Genomic DNA, 13160 nt, shown 5'->3' with positions numbered 1-13160 from the left:
ATAAACAGTGCAAAAAACACAAAGGTGGGGGGAGGTGCGAAAGCGCACGCACAACACGGAAGTACGCCATACACGCATGCGGTCAATTTGGCCACAAAACACGGCAGCGACTAAGCACTTTACACTCAGTCGGACTTACAACACTTCCCAAAGATGCTAAACGAACACATCACCTCACGGCATAAATGAGCAACACGAATACGTAAACAATGTAAACAATGATCGCCGACTTGGAGCCATGACTACCCTCCATTGCAAAGACAAAGCTACTGTACGAAATGGCCGCACATGTAGAAGCTCCAACATATCGCTGGAACCATCCAGAATGAAGGAAAATACTCACGTTCATTCATAGACGCACACAGATTACATGCCTTTTTTTAATTTTTTTTTTTTTTTTAATTAAATCATTTCCTAGCTGTATTTAACGTTACAGACATAATATGTTACTCTCATCCAGAGTCTTTTAACGGCGGTAATTAATTTTTTTTTGATTTATCACGTTAAAATATTTAACGCAATTAACACATGCGCTGCACGACCCACTCACGCATTGTCGCGTTCAATCTATAATGGCGCCGTTTTACCTATAGATAGAGCTAAAAGGCAGCGTTAAATGAGTAGAGTGAATTTTGGCAGCCTTTGGAGCCTTTTTTTAATTGGCTAAAGCCTTACAATCCCTCTCCCACTGATTAGAAATATCGTGGGACGCAATGTGGGGAAGAAAGGTAGTAATTTATCTTTTTCTTAACACCCTATGTTATTTCCCAATGCAGAGAAGATATATCAATTCGTACCACTACGCACAGTCATGGTTGCACTTCCCATCATGCATTTGGGCAAAGCAGTTAAATAGCTACAGTATCATTTACTGAAAGCTCAACAAATACACTAGATGGCAATATTTAGTCACAATATACAAAGTCACATTTATCCTTTAAGAATTACAAGTCTTTCTATCCGTGGATCCTTCTCACAGAAAGAATGTTAATAATGTAAATGCCATCTTGAGGATTTATTGTCATAATAAACAAATACAGTACTTATGTACTGTATGTTGAACGTATATATTCATCCGAGTTTTATTCATTTTTTTCTTAATGCATTGCCAAAATGTATATGATCGGGAAAAATTATCGGGAATGATTGGAATTGAATCGGGAGAAAAAAAAAAAAAAAGCAATCAGATCGGGAAATATCGGGATCGGCAGATACTCAAACTAAAATGATCGGGATCGGGTCGGGAGCAAAAAAACATGATCGGAACAACCCTAGTTATAATAGATGTCATTTTGTGTTATCCAGCAAATTATCTCACTTTTGAATGGATGTAAAAGATCCAAGCTGGACATAAATTGAGTTAGTGATGTAATTTACCGGATAACACTTCATGACATCTGCCATATTGTCATAAGCATTTAGTAATGCCCATGATTGTGTCATGTCATAATTATGATGGTCTTATGACAGTATTATGATACCGCTGTCAAATAAAGTGTTACCTATTAACTCAAATAAATCAACAAATAAGCCGCACTGGACTATAAACCGCAGGATTCAAAATAAAAGAAAAAAGGAGAGGCTTATAATCCGAAAATTACGGTAATGTAGTAAAATAAATTACATTTTCTAAGGCAACAAGTTTGCATTTTTTTACAGCTAAAATCAGTTCATCATATTTTACAGTACAGATTGTTTTCCTTTCATCATATCAAATCATTGCTATTGTCCACAACAGAAAACGCCTCCCACAGTGAGCTACGGGACCTGTTGTCAGAATTCACTCTCCTCAAGCAAGTGAACCATCCTCACGTCATCAAGATGTATGGGGCGTGCAGCCAAGATGGTAGGACCTCCGCAAAGCTGCTCAGTGTTGTGCAGCGAGGCTTAACACCGCGTGTCGCTGAATAGGTCCATTGTACCTGATCGTGGAGTATGCCAAGTTCGGGTCACTTCGCAACTTCCTTCGCGAGAGCCGGAAAGTTGGCCCGAGCTTCATGGGAATGGACGCCAACCGAAACTCCAGCTACTTGGAGAATCCGGACGACAGAGCGCTCACTATGGGTGACCTGATCTCCTTTGCTTGGCAGATATCCAGAGGCATGCAGTATTTAGCTGAAATGAAGGTTTGCATTTTTAGGAAATTGTACACTCATGAATTTATTTGAGGAAGATTTCTGAGAATCTTTCTTGAACAGCTCGTTCATAGGGACCTTGCAGCAAGAAATGTACTTGTCGCAGAGGGGAGAAAGATGAAAATCTCCGACTTTGGACTCTCCAGAGACGTGTATGAAGAGGACTCTTACGTTAAGAGGAGCAAAGTAATGACGAAAAGAACACACGTTTCAAAAATGTCCTCAGACACTTGATTTCACAATTAAATATTCTGTGTTTTGAAGGGTCGAATACCTGTTAAATGGATGGCGATAGAGTCCCTGTTCGATCATATTTACACGACACAAAGTGACGTGTGAGTAAGGTTATCATTTAAAACATTCCGTACAAATTACTTGATGTGCATTAGAATTTCTTCTTTCTTCCAGCTGGTCCTTTGGTGTGCTCTTATGGGAAATTGTGACATTAGGAGGTAATCCATACCCGGGTATTGCACCGGAACGCCTCTTTAACCTCTTGAAAACTGGCTACAGGATGGAGCGACCTGAGAACTGCTCTGAGGAAATGTGAGCTTTCTCTTTGTACCTTTGCAACATCCACATTTGTGCAGTACACTCTACTGGGAAAATAGATTGAATTTACTCAACTACGAAAACATTTCCTCTTCAGGTATAACCTCATGGGCCGATGCTGGAAACAAGAATCGGACAAGAGGCCGACGTTCTCTGATATCAGCAAAGAGCTGGAAAAGATGATGGTTAAAAGTCGGGTATGGCGAAGCAATATTATCGACCTTACTAAATAATCAGTTTAATTTTTTTGTTCCATTCCACCAAAACCAGACCATAGACTTCACTATCAGTTGACAGGGGACCGTAGGGGACCTATTTTTAGAATCTTAAAATTCAAATATTTCCAAAACCAAAGCCACTGGCGACCTAAAACTAAAACAGGCATATAGTACATGAGTCTCCATGAGGAGCGGCATCAAAAAATTCAAAGTCGTTCCTTAATAAAATGCTGATTAATTATTTTTTATGTACAGTGGGGCAAATAAGTATTTAGTCAACCACCAATTGGGTAAGTTCTCCTACTTGAAAAGATTAGAGAGACCTGTAATTGTCAACATGCATGAACATAAACCATGAGAGACAAAATGTGGTAAAAAAAAAAACTGAAAATAACATTGTTTGATTCTTAAAGAATTTATTTCCAAATTAGAGTGGAAAAGAGGTCTAACGAGGCTCCACTCGTTACCTGTATTAATGGCACCTGTTTTAACGCATTATCGGTATAAAAGACACCTGTCCACAATGTCAGTCAGTCACACTCCAAACTCCACTATGGCCAAGACCAAACAGCTGTCGAAGGACACCAGAGACAAAATTTTAGACCTGCACCAGGCTGGGAAGACTGAATCTGCAATAGGTAAAACGCTTGGTGTAAAGAAATCAACTATGGGAGCAATTATTAGAAAATGGAAGACATACAAGACCACTGATAATCTCCCTCGATCTGGGGCTCCATGCAAGATCTCACCCCGTGGCATCAAAATGATAACAAGAACGGTGAGCAAAAATCCCAGAACCACACGAGGGGACCTAGTGAATGACCTACAGAGAGCTGGGACCACAGTAACAAAGGCTACTATCAGTAACACAATTTGCCGCCAGGGACTCAAATCCTGCACTGCCAGACGTGTACCCCTGCTGAAGCAAGCACACGTCCAGGCCCGTCTGAGAGCTAAAAATGCTAGAGAGCATTTGGATGATCCAGAAGAGGACTGGGAAAATGTGTTATGGTCAGATGAAACCAAAATAGAACTTTTTGGTAGAAACACAGGTTCTCGTGTTTGGAGGAGAAAGAATACTGAATTGCATCTGAAGAACACCATACCCACTGTGAAGCATGGGGGTGGAAACATCATGCTTTGGGGCCGTTTTTCTGCAAAGGGACCAGGACGGCTGATCTGTGTAAAGGAAAGAATGAATGGGGCCATGTATCGAGAGATTTTGAGTGAAAATCTCCTTCCATCAGCAAGGGCATTGAAGATGAGACGTGACTGGGTCTTTCAGCATGACAATGATCCCAAACACGCAGCCGGGGCAACAAAGGAGTGGCTTGGAAAGAACCATTTCAAGGTCCTGGAGTGGCCTAGCCAGTCTCCAGATCTCAACCACATAGAAAATCTGTGGAGGGAGTTGAAAGTCTGTGTTGCCCAACGGCAGCCCCAAAACATCACTGCTCTAGAGGAGATCTGCATGGAGGAATGGGCCAGAATACCAGCAACAGTGTGTGAAAAGCTTGTGAAAAGTTACAGAAAACGTTTGGCCTCTGTTATTGCCAACAAAGGGTACATAACAAAGTATTGAGATGAATTTTTGGTATTGACCAAATACTTATTTTCCACCATGATTTGCTAATAAATTCTTTAAAAATCAAACAATGTGATTTTCTGTTTTTTTCCCCCACATTCTGTCTCTCATGTTTGAGGTTTACCCATGTTGACAATTACAGGCCTCTCTAATATTTTCAAGTGGGAGAACTTGCACAATTAGTGGTTGACTAAATACTAATTTGCCCCACCGTATTTTTTCTGATTAGAATTTGCCATTCACTTTTGACAAGCCGAAAATGTCCCCATGGCAAAGATGCATTCCAAACAATTCCATTGTTTTGTTTAAACATGGGTGTGACTTGATCATACTAAAACAACTCAGCCCATCCATCCATCCATCCATTATCTTCCGCTTGTTCCGGGGTCGGGTCGCGGGGGCAGCAGCTTTAACAGGGAAGCCCAGACTTCCCTCTCCCCAGCCACTTCAACCAGCTCCTCCGGCGGGATCCCAAGGCGTTCCCAGGCCAGCCGAGAGACATAGTCTCTCCAGCGTGTCCTGGGTCGTCCCCGGGGCCTCCCGCCGGTGGGACATGCCCGGAACACCTCTCCAGGGAGGCGTCCGGGAGGCATCCGAACCAGATGCCCGAGCCACCTCAGCTGGCTCCTCTCTACGCGGAGGAGTAGCGGCTCGACGCCGAGTCCCTCCCGGATGACCGAGCTTCTCACCCTATCTCTAAGGGAGAGCCCGGACACCCTGCGGAGGAAACTCATTTCGGCCGCTTGTATCCGGGATCTTGTTCTTTCGGTCACGACCCAAAGCTCGTGACCATAGGTGAGGGCAGGAACGTAGATCGACTGGTAAATCGAGAGCTTTGCCTTTCGGCTCAGCTCCTTCTTCACCACTACGGACCGGTGCAGCGTCCGCATTACTGCAGACGCCGCACCGATTCGCCTGTCGATCTCCCGCTCCCTCCTACCGTCACTCGTGAACAAGACCCCAAGATACTTGAACTCCTCCACTTGGGGCAGGATCTCATCCCCGACCCGGAGAGGGCACTCCACCCTTTTCCGACTGAGGACCATGGTCTCGGATTTGGAGGTGCTGATCTTCATCCCAACCGCTTCACACTCAGCTGCGAACCGCTCCAGTGAGAGTTGGAGGTCACGGCTTGATGAAGCCAACAGCACTAAATCATCTGCAAAAAGCAGAGATTCAATGCTGAGGTCACCAAACCGGACCCCCTCAACGCTTCGGCTGCGCCTAGAAATTCTGTCCATAAAAGTTATGAACAAAATCGGTGACAAAGGGCAGCCTTGGCGGAGTCCAACCCTCACTGGGAACGAATTCGACTTACTGCCGGCAATGCGGACCAGACTCTGACACCGGTCGTACAGGGACCGAACAGCCCTTACCAAGGGGCTCGGTACCCCGTACTCCCGGAGCACCCTCCACAGGATTCCCCTAGGCACACGGTCGAACGCCTTCTCCAAATCCACAAAACACATGTAGACTGGTTGGGCGAACTCCCATGCACCCTCGAGGACCCTGCTGAGGGTGTAGAGCTGGTCCACTGTTCCACGGCCGGGACGAAAACCACACTGCTCCTCCTGAATCCGAGATTCGACTTCCCGACGGACCCTCCTCTCCAGCACCCCTGAATAGACTTTACCGGGGAGGCTGAGGAGTGTGATTCCTCTATAATTGGAACACACCCTCCGGTCCCCCTTTTTAAAAAGGGGGACCACCACCCCGGTCTGCCAATCCAGAGGCACTGTCCCCGATGTCCACGCGATGTTGTAGAGGCGTGTCAGCCATGACAGCCCTACAACATCCAGAGCCTTTAGGAACTCCGTGCGGATCTCATCCACCCCCGGGGCCTTGCCACCGAGGAGCTTACCAACCGCCTCAGTGACTTCAACCCCAGAGATCGAAGAGCCCACCTCAGAGTCCCCAGACTCTGCTTCCTCAAAGGAAGGCGTGTCGGTGGAATTGAGGAGGGCTTCGAAGTATTCTCTCCACCGACTCACGACGTCCCGAGTCGAGGTCAGCAGTACACCATCTTCACTATACACAGTGTTAATAGTGCACTGCTTTCCTCTCCTCAGACGCCGGATGGTGGACCAGAATTTCCTCGAAGCCATCCGGAAGTCGTTTTCCATGGCCTCACCGAACTCCTCCCATGTCCGAGTTTTTGCCTCGGCGACTGCCGAGGCCGCAGTCCGCTTGGCCAGCCGGTACCTGTCAGCTGCCTCCGGAGTCCCACAGGCCAAAAAGGCCCGATAGGCCTCCTTCTTCAGCTTGACGGCATCCCTTACCGCTGGTGTCCACCAGCGGGTTCGGGGATTGCCGCCACGACAGGCACCAACCACCTTACGGCCACAGCTCTGATCGGCCGCCTCAACAATGGAGGTGCGGAACATGGCCCACTCGGACTCAATGTCCCCCACCTCCCCCGGGACAAGGGAGAAGTTCTGCCGGAGGTGGGAACGTCTGGCAGAATCCCCTGTCAGAAAGAGTTTCAACAACTCAGCCGCCCCGCTTAATCTGCCTAATTACACCTTGATCTGCTTTCGTCAGGATTACCTGGACCTGGCCGCGTCGACGCCTGCTGACGCCCTGCTGTACGATGACGCGCTCTCTGAAGAGGACACACCACTTGTGGACTGTAATAACGCCCCTATCCCTCGAACCCTTCCCTCCACATGGATTGAAAACAAGCTCTATGGTAGAATCTCCCACGCATTTACTAGATTTTAGAAACAGGACAAGCGGGCTGTCTGTTTTAGCAAGTTGTGATTGGCGTTCTATAGTCAAGTGTGTGTGACTGTGATCTGGGCATGCCTTTTGCTGATTATTCCTGACCATTTCATCGTAAGTTAGAGGCTCAGTGATTTACGATAATGTCTGTTGTCTTGCATTCTATTTTATTTGGACCTGCTTCTAATGACCAAAATTTACATTTTGTAAATACTACACTCGTCATCGGAATTTTTCAACATCATTCTTCATTAATTCATTGGATGCTATTCATCAAGTTCTCATGTTCCAATGCCATTGATGGCAATCGATGTCCAATTTATTTTGACTGGGAGGGACGCCCCTCCCAGTCAAAATGGATTGGACATCTATCGTCATTAATGGCAACCAATGTTAATTTATGAAATTACATTAAAGTTGTTACAATAGTAGAAAAGTTAGTGTTGTAAGTGGCAATATGTGGTTAATCCCTTGATGCCTTGATTTACATTTAATGAATATACATAAAGCATTGGAGGAATACATAAGTATAGCATAGCATGAATAAGAAAAATGCAGAAATGAAATCTAAACATACAGCTAAAAATTCTCAAAATCCTAAAACGATATAGAAAAGAATATTAAAAAAATTAATATAAAAAAAAAAACATGATAAATAAATAATAAATAATACTTTTCCAATTATATACCGTAATTTTCGCACTATAAGGCACAACTGACTGTAAACCGACAACCAACAAATTTGACACGAAAATGGCATTTGTTCATAAATAATCCGAAATGTACAATAAGCCGCAGCTGTCCTCCCAGTATTATGGGATATTTATACCAAATGATATTAACTGGTAAGACTTTATTTGACAGTGGCGTCATAAGACTAAATGAACCATCATGAAGCTTTGAACCAATTGGCTGCAAAGCTTCATTTGGCCATTACTGCTTCCTTGGGGGAGACAGTCAACCTCTGCTGCCACCTGCTGTACACACTGTTGTCGTCCAACATGTCATAAGGTCGTCATTAGGGTTGTTCCGATCATGTTTTTTTGCTCCCGATCCGATCCCGATCGTTTTAGTTTGAGTATCTGCCGATCCCGATATTTCCCGATCCGATTGCTTTTTTTTTTTTGCTCCCGATTCAATTCCAATCATTCCCGATAATTTTTCCCGATCATATACATTTTGGCAAAGCATTAAGAAAAAAATTAATAAAACCCGGACGAATATATACATTGAACATACAGTACATAAGTACTGTATTTGTTTATTATGACAATAAATCCTCAAGATGGCATTTACATTATGAACATTCTTTCTGTGAGAGGGATCCATGGATAGAAAGACTTGTGACTTTGTATATTGTGACTAAATATTGCCATCTAGTGTATTTGTTGAGCTTTCAGTAAATGTTACTGTAGCCATGTCCAAATGCATGCTGGGAAGTGGAACCATAACTGTGCGTAGTGCTACCAATTGATATATCTTCTCTGCGTTGGGAAATAACATAAGGTGTTAAGAAAAAGATTAATTGCCACCTTGCTTCCCCACATTGCTTCTCATGATATTTCTAATCATAGAGAGAGGGATTTTAAGGCTTCAATCAATTAAAAAAGGCTCCGAAGGCTGCCAAAATTCACTCATTTTATGCTGCCTTTTATCTCTCTATATAGGTAATACGGCGCCATTACAGATTGAGCGCGACAATGCATGAGTGGGTCGTGCAGCGCATGCATTAACTGCGTTAAATATTTTAACGTGATACTTTTTTTTTTTTTAATTAATTACCGCCGTTATCTGGATAAATTTGATAACCCTACCTTAAGCCTAACCTAAAGACTCTATGTCTGTAACGTTAAATACAATTAGAAAAAGATTTAATTTAAAAAAATATATATATATATATATATATTTAAAAAAGGCATAGCCGATATTTTTTTGCCGATTGCGATACTTTGAAAATGACGTGATCGGATCCGATCGATCGGGACATCTCTAGTCGTCACAATTATGACAAGACAAGATATATATATATATATATATACGTGGCGGAAAACACTCAGGTGACTTGAAGTTCTACTCTAAGACCCCCAATTTGGCCAACTTTCAAAATTGTCCTATATGCATGTGTGATACATAATTGAAAAGCTTAAAATCTCTATTTTCTGGGTGAAGACAAATTTGGAACAGGAGGGTATTTTAAAAAAAAAAAAAAATTAAACAGCAAAACCCTAACTTGAGGCGAGAGCACGCGAGAGCAGAATTAAAGACGCCATGATTTTAACGAGATATTATCGCGTACTTACATTGTTTCGATCCAAAAACTCCATGTTGCATGTATCACTGAGTGTCAAGACACAGCTGTGAATGGCCACAGCTGGATTTTTGGGTGATTTTATGGGTGAAACATGGTCATATAACAAGGGTCGCGATGCAGAAATCGCAGACATCAAGGAGCGGTCGAGATGTTCTTTTTCATATATTCACCCTTTTAAATGTTTTTTTTTTTTTTTCTTTGTTTGGATCGATTATTTATCATCTAACATATCGGTGAAAATGCGACAGTAACCAAAAAAATACAATTAAGAGATAGTTATGAGGTAGATATCCATGACCTTTTTACAGATATCATTTTTTTCATTGTGATGTGATTTGTTTAAAAGTTTAAAATTTGCGAGTTAATAATTTTTGAATGTCGTTCTTTTTTTTTTTTTTTTTTTTAAACAAAATATTATGCATCAATTAACGATTCAAAGATAAAAATGACAGAAATTTTTGATTAATAAATATAATTACTTACCTTCTTTTTATGGCTGGGTTAAAACAAAAGCGGTTGCGCGACGTCTGTAAACGGGGGTTTCCAGGGTAAAAGGGACAAATTAAAAATAGTTCGGGGGCTTAATGCGCCATGAATCTGCTATGGCAGCATATAGACATATTACTCTATCGAACATAACATTTTTTTGGCTTAAAATACTAATACTAATATTTTAAAGAAGGGTGCAAGAGCAGAAACTGCTTTTTCAGTCTTGTCTGTGTTTTCCGCCATATATAGATATACTGTAAGTATATAGACAGATAGATAGATAGATAGATTTCAAAATTGTCCTATATGCATGTGTGATACATCATTGCAAAGCTTAAAATCTCAATTTTCTGGGGGAAGAAAAAATTTGAAAAAGAGGGCATTTAAAAACAACTTTTTTTTTTTTTTTTTAAACCCCTCAACCCTAACCTGAGGTAAGAGCATGAGAGAGCATAATTAAAGACACCATCAGCTTAACGAGATATTAGCGCGTACTTACCTTGTTTCGATCCAAAAACTCCATGTAGCATGTCTCACCGAGTGTCAAGACACAGCTGTGAATGACCAAAGCTGGACTTTTGAGGGATTTTATGGCTGAAACACGGGAATATAAAAAGTGTCACAATGCAGACATCAATGAGTGGAATGATATCGGGGAAAATGCGACAGTAACAAAAAAAAAATACAATTAAGCGATAGTTATGTGGTAGATTTCTGTGACCTATTTACAGACACTATATTTTTATTGTGATGTAATTTGTTTAAAAGTTTAAAATATGTGAGTAAATAATTTCGTAGTCGTTTTTTTTTTTTTTTTAACTAAATATTAGACATCAATTGATGTGTCCAAGCTAAAAATGATAGACATTTCAAAAAATAAATATAATTACTTACCTTCTTTTTATGGCTAGGTTGAAACAAAAGTGGTTGCACGGTGTCTGTAAATGGGGGTCTACAGGGTAAAACGGAAAAATTGAAAATAGTTCGGGGGCTTAATGAGCATGAAACTGCTATGGCAGCATACAGTTCTTTTGGCATATAATACAGCAGTTTATTTTAAAGAGGGGTGCAAGAACAGCAACTGTTTTTTTCAGCCTTGTCTGTGTTTTCCGCCATATATTTCTTTTCAAAATAAAAAAAAAGATAATTTCTTAAATTTTTATTTTATCAAATCTTGTTTTAATTTTTGAATATTTTGTTGCATTTTTCAATATACATATATACATATATGTATTTTTTAATTACATATACTTATGTAGTCTCCTAATGCTTTTGATGTATATTTTTTAAAAGTTAATTCAGGCGTCAAGGGTATAAATGAGTGCCCTATAAAGGGATATGATATTATCTTTTGGTCATAATGTCCTCATGGGTTTGAAATGGGTGACATTTGAAACAGGTCCTCACCGACTCAATCACTACTTGAATTTGAATGTCTTAAATTTTCCCTCGTCATCTATAATCACTCCATAATAGTGAATGGAAACGGGGTAAGGCTTTTGAGTACAACTCTTTGGTGACGTCACTTAAATGAACAGAATGTACCGGTTGCTAACGCAATATTAACTGATGCCTTGATACAGTACATGAAGTCCCAGCATTGATGAGGATGACAAAGCCATAACTCGCATGTCCGTCCATCTTTTTCCACTACAGAGTTTGCTTTAAAAGCCTTGCTGTCTGCACGCTTCTGATCTTTCACTGAGTGCAGAAAAATGATGTGTTCTCATTTTTAGGCATGTCATACCCCAACTGGCCCGAGAAGAGCCCGGTACCGCTCAACAGACACGATGCCACTAATCCAGTCTTTACAAGATATGCCAATGATAGTGTTTATGCAAACTGGATGGCTTTGCCTACCGCCGCGAAAACCGTGGACAAGCTCGATAGCTAGACGTGTCAAGACAAATCCACGCTGTAGAAACGTTGTATGGTAGATGTGTATATTTCTATGAGACTATGTATATACAATCTGATGCTAAAGTTGGTTCCCTTTTTTTCTGTTGCACGGGTATTAAAACTGGGGTCTTTTGCTGAAAAACAGAGTAGGCCGTGTTTCACTCAGCTTCTTTCGTATGGTTACCTCACAGTCATGTTGGCCACGTTGTATCACTGCATGACTCTTGTACCAGATTGTATGTCAGCGTCAATGTCTTTTAAGTGCCTGTGCCGCTTCGACAATAGCCTCCAAATATTCACGTGCTACTGTGAAGATCTTGTTCCAGACCAGGAATTAAAGGGGACACCTTTACCATCATCTGCTGTAGACAGCTGGGATTGAAAGGACAAAAATTGTAAAGTTTCTACTAAAGAGGACTGAGCTCCTTATCATGTCCAAAGACCAATTTTGATTCAGAAACACTTCCAAACTGACCTTTTTCTGTTTTTTATAGGTTGAAAAGTGTCAGTAATGTAGTGCTACACCCGTTTGAAGACTTAATGCAAAACCTGGCCATTTTCAGTGTACATTTTTTTTTACTCAGCGTAAAAGCAAACATCAAATGTATGTGAATTAATGAGTGCTATCATTGTTGTTTTTCTTTGTTTATGTTACATTTAATAAACAATAAAAATGTACATTTTCGTCACTGTCTTTTGTGAAAGAGAAAGCTCTTGAATATACAATATATGGCAATACAACCATTGACTTATTATTAACCAGCTATAACCCACTCATTTAACTCATTGGCTGCCATTGTCGGCGTGAGACGCATAAGCGGATTTTAAGGGGGGGGTCCCCTTGGTGGCCGAAAAGTGTCATTGCATGTAATTGACTTTCCTTTAGATATATATATATATAAGTTGCAAAGCAATAAATCTGCAACGAAAATGAATGAAATGAACAAAAAAAAAAAAAATTTATAATGGGTCGAAATAATTTTTCGAGTACCTTAGACAGTATAGCTTTGCATATAATTTAAAAACAATATATAAATATATTAGAGAAAAAAATATTTTTTTAATTATTTTTTTTCTCTGTTTGAATATATTTTTTTTGATTGAAGCAACTTTTTGGGAGATTGAATGATTTAGACACAAATGTCCTAATCATAACATGGCCCAAACACAAAAAGGATTGCTTCAATCAAAGAAAACCTTTTCAATGAAAAATTAAGTGTTCAAATGCAAATTTTTCAATCTCAAATATT

General features: G+C 41.0%; 1 protein-coding gene across 1 annotated transcript in view; it reads left to right on the top strand.

The window, feature by feature from the left end:
* ret (ret proto-oncogene receptor tyrosine kinase) overlaps positions 1-12766 on the top strand; it is a 74460-nt gene extending 61694 nt beyond the window's left edge. The window contains exons 14-21 of the mRNA XM_057848687.1: positions 1739-1846; positions 1912-2126; positions 2199-2321; positions 2400-2470; positions 2544-2681; positions 2785-2884; positions 7032-7179; positions 11748-12766. Coding sequence (XP_057704670.1) covers positions 1739-1846; positions 1912-2126; positions 2199-2321; positions 2400-2470; positions 2544-2681; positions 2785-2884; positions 7032-7179; positions 11748-11905 — 1061 coding nt within the window. The 3' untranslated portion in view covers positions 11906-12766. The remainder of the gene's footprint in view (positions 1-1738; positions 1847-1911; positions 2127-2198; positions 2322-2399; positions 2471-2543; positions 2682-2784; positions 2885-7031; positions 7180-11747) is intronic.
* Positions 12767-13160: the final 394 nt, after the last annotated feature.

The sequence above is a fragment of the Corythoichthys intestinalis genome, chromosome 10 (genome assembly GCF_030265065.1).
Source record: "Corythoichthys intestinalis isolate RoL2023-P3 chromosome 10, ASM3026506v1, whole genome shotgun sequence".
Lineage (NCBI taxonomy): Eukaryota > Metazoa > Chordata > Actinopteri > Syngnathiformes > Syngnathidae > Corythoichthys > Corythoichthys intestinalis.
The sequence above is the reverse complement of the archived record's forward strand: the minus strand, read 5'-3'. Positions and strand labels throughout refer to the sequence as shown.